The sequence below is a fragment of the Myodes glareolus genome, chromosome 19 (assembly GCF_982192425.1).
Source record: "Myodes glareolus chromosome 19, mMyoGla1.1, whole genome shotgun sequence".
Lineage (NCBI taxonomy): Eukaryota > Metazoa > Chordata > Mammalia > Rodentia > Cricetidae > Myodes > Myodes glareolus.
The window spans coordinates 18,662,856-18,675,676 of NC_142044.1; the positions used below are offsets into that span (position 1 = coordinate 18,662,856).

The window sequence follows — 12,821 nt, forward strand, 5'->3', positions numbered from 1 at the left end:
TTGGAAATGTGGGGTTTTGTTTTGTTTGCATTTTTTGTTTGTTTGTTTGGATGCTGGAGACAGAACCCACGCTCTCATGTGTGCTAAGTAAGCACCCTCCCCATAAACTTTATCCCAGTCCCTCTTTTTAATTTTTTTGTTTGTTTGTTTTGTTTTGAAAGAGGATCTAAGTTCCCCAAGATGACCCGGAATGTGTGAGTCACCAGAGTAGTTGGGATTATAGGCCTGTGCTTCCAAAGCGTGGATCAACAAAATGCTTTTGCCTTTAGACCCCTTTGCTCCTACAGCGCATTTCTGGGTCTCTGAAAAACCAGCCTCATTTCTGAAACATTTTACCCTTTGTTCTGTGAGTTACAACTAAAAAGAAAGACTGGTAACGTTTGGAGTGCGCAGGGCTGTAATGCACAGAGGAATATAAAACAAAGCCTGTGATACTTAATCCTTTGTTAAGGTCTAGAATTACCTGGGAGTCAGGCCTCTGGGCACATCTGTTGACTATTATTTGGGGATTAATTGAGGTAGGAAGACATACCCTCTGTGGGTGAAACCATTGTCTGTGCTGGGAGCCTGAACAGTAGAAGAAGCGAGTTGAGAACAGTGCTCACCTTCCTCTTCCTCCTGACCGTGGATGCGCTGGAACCAGCTGCTCAGAGCTCCTGCTGATGTGATCTCTCTATCATGATGGGCGACTGAGAACCCAAATGAAGTCTCCCTCATTTTATCACAGCAACAAACGACCTCCAAGCTCATTCATGCTTTTTTTTTTTTCTTACCTGATGTTTCTTGTAGGAAGAATTGGAAGTAGCAGAAAAGCTGTGTAATCAAGTGTTACAGTTTGATCTCTCTCCCATTATCTTGGCTAAAGTTACTTTAAATCCGTTTTCCTCTACTTATGCCCATCCCCGCTTCCCTTCAGTCAACTAGATAATTATGTGTGTCCTAACTCGGAGCCTTCAAGTGTTGTTTTGTTCTAGTAATATCAGCTAATAGGATTCTGTGCCCTAAAATCAATTTCCTGCTTTCACATCCTCTTTGTAATGTCAGGGCTGGCGGAGGAAGTAATTATTTTAGCCTGTGACTCACTGTTGTTATTACCTCTTGAAGAGCTTTGTATCCCAAGTGCCTAGCACCGTCCTTTGGAGAAGCCGGCTCTCAAAAGCAGCGGCTTAATCTCCCTTCGTCAAGGACCTCTGCTGTTTTGGGAAGCGAGTTCCTTCAATGGCTTCCTCTTCGGGTGATGTGAAGTGGGTGGTTATGGCCTGAAGCACAGCACAGATTGTCTTAAAAATAAATAGCTTTCTAAGTCAGGGGTGGTGATGCACACCTGTCATCTCAGCACGTGGGAGATAAACGCAGGAGGGTCGGGAACTCAAGGGCATCTTCTGCCATCTTCTGCATTGTTCTAGGCCTGCCTGGACTACATCTCACTAATTTTTTTTATGATTATTATTTTTACTTTTAGCGCATTGGTGTTCTGCCTGCATGTATGTCTTTGCGATGGTGTCAGGTCCCCTAGAACTGGAGTTACAGACAGTTGTGAGCTGCTTTGTGGGTGCTGGGAATCGAACCTGAATTCCTCTTCTGGAAGAGCAGCTGACCACTGAGCAATCTCTTAGTGGTTATTTATCTTACTTATTTCTAAGGGGAAAATTCTGCCTCTTCATTTGCACAGAAAATCCATCCTTACTGCCACTATTATTTGTAGATCAGATAACACATCCCGCATCCCTTCTGAATATTTATGATATGTGGTGCATAGGAGTCTGGTCCTTAACCAGTAGCTTGATCCTTCTACAAGCATCATGGGCAAGAAGAGCCTCCATCTTCACATGGCTTTACTTTTCTGGCCATGTCTGCTTTTCCTGTTTAAGATCCCTTTCAATGCCAGAGCAACTGGGGGAGGTGGCTCAGTACTTGCCTGGCCTCCCCAAGGGCACTGGGTTTGAGCCTTAGAACTACCAAGCAACAACAAAAATTTCAGTGAATAACTACCCAAGATCAAAGTAAAGCATCTAATGTCCAACAAAGCCATGTGCCTTGGGAATGTCACCAAAGCAAAAAAGAAGACCTAGAAGGTCCCAGAAATTAGAAATCGGGACAGTGAAACTTTTTGTTGTGGGGATAGGGTTGTAGCTCAGTTGTGATGCCCTTGCCCATGTTGGAGGCCCGAGGTTCAACTGCCAGAACTTCAAAGGAAAAGAAGAAAATCATCTGTCAAGGACAGTTATTGATAAGATCACAATTAGAAAATGTATGTGAACATCAGAGAGGCTTCTTCCTGCAAGAACAAATAAAGAGACCCACAGCAAGATGCTAAAGAGAGAGAAAAACATGGATGGATGGATGGATGGATGGATGGATAGATAGATAGATAGATAGATAGATAGATAGATAGATAGATAGATAGACAGACAGACAGACAGAGAGAGACCTTTGAGCACACAACTCTAAGTGATAGATCTCCACCAAATCCCTCCCGTCCAAGCTCAGGGAACCCTGTGGAAGAGGAGGTGGAAAAGGGTAGAAGAGACAAAGGGTATGGGGGACACCAGGAGAACAAGGCCCTCTAAATGAACTGAGCAAAGTTCTTATGAGCTCACAGAGACCAAAGCAACAAGCACATGGCCTACACAGGTCTACACGAGGTCCTCTGCTTATATAGTAAAGTTTTCAGCTTAGTATGTTCATGGAACTCCTGAGTGTGTGAACAGTGACTCTCTGATTCCTGTGCCTGCTCTTGGGGCCCTTGCCCTCCACCCGTCTGTTGTCTGGCCTCATCCAACTTCGATGTGATGTTTTTTGTTTTAAACTTACTACATTTTACTTTTGTTTTGTGTTGTTGTTTTCTCTTAGAGGCCTGTTCTTTTCTCATGAGAGATAGAACGGGGGTGGATCCAAATGAGAGCGGAGGTGGGGGCGAACTGGGAGAAGTAGAGGGAGGGGAAACTAATCAGGATATATTGTATAAGAATCTACTTTTAGTAAAGGGGGGAGGAGTACACAGGCAGAAGGGATAAGGACCAGTAAAGGAGATATGAAATAAAAATAATAGTAAATAATTAACTGGCAAAAAAAAAAAAAAGTTGTTCCCATATTAGAATGTAGCCCAGTCCTCTTGGGGACTGGTCTGTTCCTGCTTCCCATTTTACTCTCCAGTGAATCTCACCTTCCCTTTGTGCAAGCTCAACAGATTTGTTAAACTGAGGAAGGAAGGAAGGAAGGAAGGAAGGCAGGCAGGCAAGCAGGCAGCCAAAGAAAGAAATATATGTGGACTTTGAACGCCATCTCCTCTCATGCCCTCTCTACCACTTTAGAGAAGATAGACCTACCTGATTCATGGCTGCAAGCTCAGCGCTAGGTAGGTGGAGGCAGGAGGATTAGGAGCTCAAGGCCAGCCCAAGCTACCTGAGACCTGAAAAATAAAAAAATAAAAAAATAAATCGGAGAGAAGGAAATAGTAGTCCTAAGAAACAAATGTGTTAAACTCAGCCTCGGGACAGCTGTTGACCTGATTTCTGTACAACACTGAGATCTGTCAAATAAGAATCAGAACGACTGAGACTGAGAGTCACGCTGACTCCGTCCCCTCCTTGATCCTTCTTCTTTCCTATCCTTTCCCAGATTGTAATTGTGCTCTTCTGTGTTTAACAAACATCCAGAGGAGCTGCCGGGGTGTTGGCAGATGTTTTCCGTCCAGCTATTCAGGAGGCTGGATGGCATGTTTGTGATCAGCCTGGGGAAAAGGCTTTGAAACCATGTCCCAAAATACGATTATAAAATGACTGAGGTTGTAGGTAAGCAATAAACACTTACCTTACCTGGCATGCTTAAGGCCCAAGGGCAGTTCCTCGGAAACACAAAAAACCAAGACAAATGAACAAGTATTTAGAGCAAATAAACTTTTTTGAGGTTGGGTCTTATAGAGCCCATGCTGGCCTTGGATTCCCTAAAGTAAGGGAAACGACCTTGAACTCCAGATGATTCCCCCCCTCCCCAGCCTCCCTGGTTGCTAGAATTATAGGCGTGTGCTATCCTGCCCAGCTCTAGCAAATGATTTTTAAATTTGATACGGAAAAAGTCTTTTTAGAGTGTAAAAACAATTCACTTTTCTTTCTTTAGAATGTAAGCTTTCACATTTAGCTGTTATTTCTTCAAATGTTATGTAATGGGTGGCTATAAAGAGAGTTTTGGCTTCCTTAATACAGTTATATCTCAAAATTTATTGCGTCTTAACTCGTTTATTTCGTGCTTGCCTTTGACCTAAGATTTGATTCAGGTGTCTTCAGTGAGTCTATCTGTAAACTTGATCTAGATATCTGGTTCAAGTTCATGTTTCGTAGTGGGTGAAAGGTAACAGTGCTGTCCAGAAGGAAGGACGACGTGAGCCAAGACTGGTATCAGACTTTGGAAGTTTAAGACAAAGAACCCTTCAAGGGCTCCAGGTCAGGCGCATGCCAGATCTCTCCAATGAATTGCCCATTTGTTCTTCATATGGAAACTGCTCCACAAACAACCAACATGAGGACAGGTTTAGTGAGTTTCCCAAACCACCCACTCAGCTCATGAATTAGGCAGAACTGAGAGGGAAACTCTGCTTGTCTAACTCTGAAACCTTTGCCCTTACTGGGACATGGAAAAAGAAAATTCATTCAGAGTCATCTTCAGCTACATAGCAAGTTCCAGGCCAGCCTGGACTACATGAGACTATCTCAGGGGAAAACAAAACAAAACAAAACACCCCAAAAACTAAGTTGGGGCCAACAAGGTAGGTCAGGGAAGTGCTTGTCCAACATGTTTGGTGTCCTGATTTCAATCCCCAGAACTCATGTACAGGTGGAAGCAGAGAACTAACTCTGTAAAGTTGTCCTGTGACCGCCACATGTGCTGTGTCAAAAAACCAAGTGGTGTGGCCAGCCAGTCTAGCTGAACTGGCAAGCTTTGGGTTCAGTGAAGAGATCCGACTCAAGAAAGAAAAAAATGCAGAGAATGATTAAGAAAAGACATTCAAAGTTAACTCCTGTCTTCCATGTACATGCACAAATTGTGCACCCATATCCGCACATGCGCGCACACACACACACACACACACACACGCAAACCCCCCAAACGGTATGAACCTGTGTTCCTCCCTGAAGGCCTTTTCTTATTTCCTAAGAGTTACTTACCGTCAAAGCATCTCAGTAAAATCCCAGCTTGTTTGTTTTTATAAGCAATGATGTCTCTTTTAGCAGACTGTGGAACTGGCAAGCTGTCCGATGAGCAGATGGCGCCATCTGCCCATTGCGGTGCTAAGATAGATATCTGGGGCCAGGCGTGACACTTACCAGGTGCTCCACAGTTGAATAGATGTGTGTTACTGACGCCATCGCGTGACCGGCTGTTTTCCTTCAGCTCATTTCGTTAGTTAGTTAGTTACTTAGTTGGTTAGTTAGTTAGTTAGTTGGTTGGTTTTCTTTTTTGGCTCCTAAAGAGGAGGTCTTGCCATGTAGCCCAGTCTAGTCCTGAGCGCAACTTAACTTATTCAACTTTTTTAAAATAAAATTTATTTATTTATTAATTATTATTTAAATAATATATAATATATTATAATTTATATATAATATATAAATTATTATTTAAATCAAATTAATTTATTTATTAATTATTACTCATGTAGTCCAGGCTGGCCTGGAACTTGCTATGTAGCTGAAGATGACTCTGAATGAATTTTCTTTTTCCATGTCCCAGTAAGGGCAAAGGTTTCAGAGTTAGACAAGCAGAGTTTCCCTCTCAGTTCTGCCTAATTCATGAGCTGAGTGGGTGGTTTGGGAAACTCACTAATCTATTTATTTTACATCCAGACCACAGTTTTCCCTCTCTCCTCTCCTCCCATTCCATCTTTCCCTCTTTCCCTCTCCTCAACCCACTCCTCTCCTGTTTCTTTTCAGAAAGGGGCAGGCCTCCCTCCCATAGCTACCCACAAAACATGGCATATCAAAGCTGTAGTCACACACACCATATCTAGAATTACACTCAGAAAACAAACTTAGGAAACTCAGTTAAACATTTAATAGAGAGACTAAAGTATCTTCAAGGTAAAATAGTGCCTTAGCATCAATGCGGGTGGCAGAAAACATACCATCTAATTTTATTCAAAAGCAGGCTATCCCTAGATCCCGTCTCCCCATCCCCCAACCCCCTACCCCAGCTAGCCTGGAACTTACTATTTACACCAAGTTGGTCTCAAACTTGCTAAAATTCTGTTACCTCTGCCTCTGAGTGCTGGGAACACAGACATAGGCCATCATATCTGGCTACAAAGTTGACTTTAAGTGTTTTCATTAGTTTGAAACTTTCTTTGGACCAGGAATCGAACCAGGGCCTCACACACAGTAGGCTAGTATTCTACTTGAACCCTACTGAAAATGCTTCTGGTGGCCTGTTACATGACTTTCCTGGGGAGACAGATGAGAAATGTCTGTTTACCTCAGATAGGGAAACCCAAAAAAGAACTTATCAAACCATGGAGAGGTAAATGAACATGGGGGGTTTGCAGGAGCCTGAGTGGCCCATGAACAGCTACACTGCCCAAAGGTCCCATCCCCATTGAGTTTCTACCTCCTACATTCTTTAATATTTTTAAGATTATAGCTATATGAACAGGAGGGAGTAGCGGTTGAAATCTCAGGAGCGGGTCAGAGGTATTATGGCGATCTCGTGACTCTTTTCCTCGAGCAAGTGGGTTCCACTTCCTTAGGCCCACTAACTCTGCTATGTAGGTCTGCAGGCTGAGGTCTTTCCTAGGTCATCAGAGCTGCTGTGCCCATGATGGCGACTGTCGTGCCAAGCCCAGAATGAAGAATTCCTGTCCAGTGCTTAACAGTTCTGGAATCTGTTGTATTGAGACTGCTCTCTGGTCATATTCATGCCACAGCCAATGTTTCATCTAACTCAGAGCGCCAAGGGAAAACAGTAGGTATTAGTAAAAACATACAGGATTGCATATATATGCAATTATGTGTATATGTGTGTGTGTATATACATATGTATATGTATGTGTGCAAGTCATAATTTAAAATTCTGTAGTGGAAGTCACTGTGGGTTTTTTTTTAGACCAACAAACTGAGAACAAGGTCACACAAAATAACTTAGTACAGATTTATGCAAAAAGGTGGCTATGCACAGAGAAGCCAGGAATTTGGATACTTGTGAAGATTTAATTGGTTTATTTCTCAATCTAGACAGCACTAGAATAGAACAGCTAAATCTGAGAACATACAGAACTATCTGGGAATTCAGTGTGCTTGTCTTTGGTGGTGGTGGTGGTGTGTGGTGTGTGTGTGTGTGTGCGCGTGTGCGCATGTGCGCGTGCGTGCGCGCATGCATGTGTGTGTGCTTCGGTTTTGTTTTTTGATGGGATCTGTGATTGAATTCAGTCTTGTGTGTGCTAGGTAAATCCTCTGCCACTGAGCTACATTCCTCCCCCCCCCCCTTTTTTCCCTCTAAACTCAGCATTATTCTTTTGACCAAAGAGTTTATCAGTATTTTAAGATTGTAAAGCATCCATATGAGTCATTGGGTTAAATATTTACTGTAGTGCTTTCCTAATAGGGATTCTACATTCTGAATTCTTATTTTAAAATAGCACATAAAAGCAAATATTTTATAAATTGGCTCTGGGTGAATACACTAGTAAATCGTTTTCATGTCAAGGTTCATTTCATATCTGTGTGAATCACCAACATTAATATAAGCAGGAACTGGACCTGTTTGCACAGGCCTGAACTCCCAGCTATTTAGAAGGCTGAGGCAGGAGGATTCCAAGGTTAGGTATTACTTGGGCTACACAGTAAGTTCAAGATCAGCCTGGACGATGTAGTAAGACCCTGTCATAAAATTAAAAACTATAAAAAGGACTTGGAAAATCCTCAATGGCACAGTGCATCTTTACTGTGTATGAGGCCCACTGTTTTGTTCCAGGACTGCAAAAACAATACTGCTACTAATGATAACAGTAATTAACAGTGGGGTCAGAGGAATTGTGCATTGATAATTACAGTGCACCCTGGCTTGTGTTTGTTTTTTTAATGAGATGTCAAAGGAAGCTGTGAATCAATTAATGTAGATAAAGAGTATCTACATATAATACATTATTGGGGTACATAGTGGGTTATGTCATTTTCCTTGTTTATACAATTTTTGCTTCTTGCATCCCTAAGTAAGACATTTGTTGCTATTGAGTATTTTAAAGTTTTTCTCTTTTTCCTACAAAAGAGCTGGCAATGGTTACCACAGACATTCAGGTTTTCATTAAACAAACGGTTATCTTTTAAGTGAGATAACTCTGGATCTTTATTACATTTATTAATTTACTTGTTTATTTATCTGTGTGGGGTGGGCATGGAGGGGTTCCTGTGTGCCGTAGTGCATGTGTGGAGGCCAGAGGACATCTTACAGGGGTCATTTCTCTCCTTCCACCATGTTGGTCCTGGGAAGGAAGCTCAGGTCATTGGGCTTGGCAGCAAGCGTCTTTACCCACCGAGCTATCTCCCCTGCTCTTAAACAACCTTTGCAGACTACTCCAATTTTAGCTATGCCTACTGGCTCACACCTGTAGTTACAGCACTCAAGAAACAGATGCAGGGGGATTGCTGCAGATTTGAGGCCATCCTGGGCTGTGTGATGAGGACCAATTCAGTCAGTCCTATAGGCAAAACCGCATCTCAAAAATAAAAATTTAAAAGTCCCTCCTGCTGTGGGATATCTTTCTGTATGCTGTGAATATGTTTCATTACCACTGGTTAATAAAGAAGCTGCTTTGGCCTATAGCAAGACAGGTTAGAGCCAGGTGAGAAATCCAAGCAGAGATACAGGAAGAGCAAGTGCAGAATTGGAGGAGATGTCAACCATCTCCAAAGGAGCAAGATGTATTAGAATACAGGTAAAGCCACGAGATATGTGGCAAAACATAGATTAATAACAATAGGTTAATTTAAGTTGTAAGAGCTAGTTAGTAGTAAGCCTGAGCAATAGGCCAAACAGTTTGTAATTCATATTAAGTCTTTGAGTGATTATTTTAAAAACAGGTGCAGGGCTGGGCAGGAGAGAAAAGCCTCTGTTTACACCCTCTGAATTTGACTACCTGAGATATGTTTTCAGGGTCAAGAGAACAGTGAACCTGATTTTAATCTGCTGAGTGCTGGCGCTATTTCTGCCAGGACTCTATTGGGTACCTTGTCTTGCATCTTCCTCAATAGGAACAAAGTTGAGCCATTCCACTTGAAGATCCCTTTATGATTCCCTGGTTTTAAATTATGTTGAACTTTAAAATTCTTTGGGTCTGATATTGACTTGGATTTTTCCTCTGTATCTTCTAAAATAAGTATCTAGTATGTGCTGATTATTTTTCAGTTAGTTTTTAAGGAATTTTGTTTTTTACCAAAAGCTATAGGTAATCTCTCCACTGAATTTCCAAAGCATTTGAAATAAAATTTCTTAAGAAATTTGAAGTTTCTCCTACCTCTATGTCCCCAAGTGTGGGGAGATAAGCATATTCCACCATGCCTGATCTGTTATTGATTTTTAAAAATAAGTCTATTGAACTATAGTTCATATGCTATATAATCCATCCATGTAATGTATACAATTTGAGGCTGAGGAGAGAGTTCAGTCAATAAACATATTTGCTGTGCAGTCACAACATCTGAATTCAATCCTGACCGCTAAAGTTTAAAAGCCTGGTATGGTGGCTGTAGAAATCTCAGTGCTGGGGAGGCGGAGGCAGGTGAATCCAGGTGCTCACTGGCCAGCCCACCAAGCTCGATGACCTGGTTCTAATCCCCAACTTCTACATGGCAGAAAAAGAGAACTGACTCCCATAGTTGTCCTCTGACCCCCACGTCCACACCACGTGGCATGCGCATGTTTCCCCTCCATACACAAAGAAATAAACACAACAATAATAATTGTTTAAAAGTAGCAGGTGATACCTGATTAATGACCTCTGGCCTCTTTATGCATCCAGTGTTTGAACACACATGTGTGCCCACACACATGCACATGCATACAAACACACATAGAAACAAACAATAAAACGTACAGTTCAGTGGTTTTTTTTTTTTAACGTATTTGCAAAGTCATGCCATCAGTCACGGGCAATTTTAGGATAATTTCACCGAGTCAGAGTCCATTATTTTGTCTAATACCTCCCTCCCAGCCCCCGTGGTGCCCCACAGCCCCAGAGAAGCCCCTGTTTTGAATATTTCATCTGACCAGAATGGTGTAAGGTTGGGCTCTCATGAGTATTGTTGAAACTCTGTGGGTTTATAATTATTTCAGAATAGAAAATTGAAAACTATGAGGCTGTGGCTGTACCTTATAGATCATCTGGTGTGCATGAGCAAGGCTCTAGATTTGGTCCCCAGACTGCAGAGAGAGAGGCGGGGGGGGGGGGGTATTTCTTGGTTTATTTATTTATTTATTTATTTTTTTACAAATGAATTGATGGCCAAAGATGTGGCTTAAACTGCATGCAGGGGCACAGGCCTCTAATTCCAGCTCTCGGGAGACAGGCGGAATGATCAGGATTCCAAGGTCATCTTTGACTGTGTACAGTGCGTTTGAAGTCAGCCTGGGCTACAAAAGTATCTGTTTCAAAAAGAAAAGAAAATGAATTGAAGAAGTGTTGGTGTGGGACAGACACGCGCACTGTTCTGAATCCTGAGCGCGCGTGGTTACATGAAGCTGGAATAGAAATCCAGTGTGTTAGATAGAAAAACAAAGAACATGAACAATAAGGGTGAACAGCAAGGTGAGTGATCCCATGGGGGCCGGGGACACCAACAGGACACCATAAAGAGAACTCAGGTTGGGGCTGACGTCAGGGACTAATTCACAGAGGAGCTGGCTACCAGATTCTTTCAATGCCTGTCATGTGAGAAGAATTTGGGACCGCATGTGGGCACCGCGCAGGTGCACGTGGCGTCCGCGTAGTCTCTTTCCTGGGACTTTTGCCCCTGTTGGCTAGAGCCTTCTGGCCGCCTTGCTCTCTGGCCAGCATGCCACACATTCCTCATGGCGTGTTTCTTCAACCCAGTGTCCAACAAGCACCCGTTTGTGGACAGCAACCTCCTCTACCAGTTCAGAATGAACTTCCGTCGGAGGCGAAGACTGATGGAGCTGCTCAGTGAGAAGTCCCCGTCCTCCCAGGAGGCGCACGACAGCCCCTTCTGCCTGAGGAAGCAGAGCCACGACAATCGGAAATCCACCAGCTTTATGTCAGGTAGGCCGGCTCTGTTGTGCACGCATGCATTTTTGTCTTCTGAGAAATAATGAAGAGCGGGGCTGGGAATATGATTCCTTTGGTGTACGACTTGCTAACGTGCTGGAAGCCCGGGGTTTAATCCCCAGCACCACCCAGGTTCGGTGTTGCATGCCCGTGTATTTCAGAACTCACGAGGTGGAGGCAGGAGGATTAGGAAAAAAAAAATCAAAGTTGTGCTCCACTACAGTATATTAGGTCCACGTGGGTTACATGAGACCTTGTGTTAAAAATAAACACTCACTTGCATACTTCTGTACAGGTGCATGTATCTGCGCACAGACATACACACACACACACACACTCACCAAATACAGAAGGGTGAATTGTTTAAAAGGATCTCCAGCTCCCTTGACACGGATGCAAGGAACTTGTTGACTTAAAGTTCAGAAGCCCTGGGTGGGTGTGGAACCTGTCATCCCAGCCCTTGGGAATGGAGGCAGAAAGTCAAGGTCAGGCTTGGATCTGTAACTTCTTGAGATCCTGCCTCCAAAGGAAGCGAGGAAAAGAGGGAATGGGAAAGGAGAGGAAGAAAGTAAAGAAGGGAGTGGGAAGGAGAGGAGAAAGGGAGGAAAAATAAAACAAGCACTGAGTTTAACTCAGCCCCAAATAGATTGGTCACGTCTTGCTTCTGAACAGGAACTGACAACGAGGACCTGTACCCCTGTGCCTCGGGCTTGGCTGTGTGGCTTTTCTCACCTAATTCTTACAATAGCCCCGAGGAAACGGTTGTTCCTCTCCTCCTTTCTCAGATGAAGAGAACAGTCCCGAGCATTGGAGCGTCTTATAAATGGTGAACATATCTTCCTCTCAGCCATTCGTCTTTAGCCCCCCTTTTGAGACCCCTGTTTCCCAAAGTCCTCATACACAGCCAGGGCTCAGACTGAAAATGAAGCAAGAGCTGCTAAGTAGAAAATAAAAACCAGCTGAAGGTCAGCAGCCCATGTCTGTGCTCCAAGGTCATTTGGAGACACAGCCGTCTTCTGTGGGTGCCGAGTAGCAATTCATCCTTCCTGCTTCTGGGATAGTGTACTCCTGGAATGCCAGCGTTGGATGTTTGCTTGTTTGCTTTCCACGAGCCAGTCAGTGGCCAGAGCAGCGTCCCTTCACTCCTTCACCTCCAGGCCTTCAGCACCACCCTGCTCTGCGGCAGGCAGAGCCAAACCTGAAAGCTGAAGAAGACTCTGTCTCTCGTAACCGTTTGAAAGCCTCAGTCTGCGCCGGTTTAAGCGTTGTCTTCCATGCTTCCCGATGGTGTCATTAAATCAGGAGTCATCTGCTACTCCTGGGGAGGGAAAACTTGGCTTTGGTAGTTCTTGGATTCGTGTCCTATAGCAGCTGGGGAGATGGGCCCTGTTAATAAACCCAGATAACCTGCATTTAGATTCGCAGCACTCAGATAAAGGGTATGTTAAGATTTTTTTTTTTTTTTTTAAAGATAAGGTATGTTGTCATGTCTCTATGCTCCCAGTGCTAGGGAGACAAAGACGGGATAACTGGGACCTTGCTGGTCAATCTGTAC

At 43.5% G+C, this 12,821-nt stretch overlaps 1 protein-coding gene across 1 annotated transcript in view; it reads left to right on the top strand.

The window, feature by feature from the left end:
- The window catches only part of Deptor (DEP domain containing MTOR interacting protein), a 145,110-nt gene that overhangs the window by 84,683 nt on the left and 47,606 nt on the right, over positions 1–12,821 (top strand). Inside the window, exon 5 of the mRNA XM_048457142.3 lies at positions 11,075–11,260. Coding sequence (XP_048313099.1) covers positions 11,075–11,260 — 186 coding nt within the window. The remainder of the gene's footprint in view (positions 1–11,074; positions 11,261–12,821) is intronic.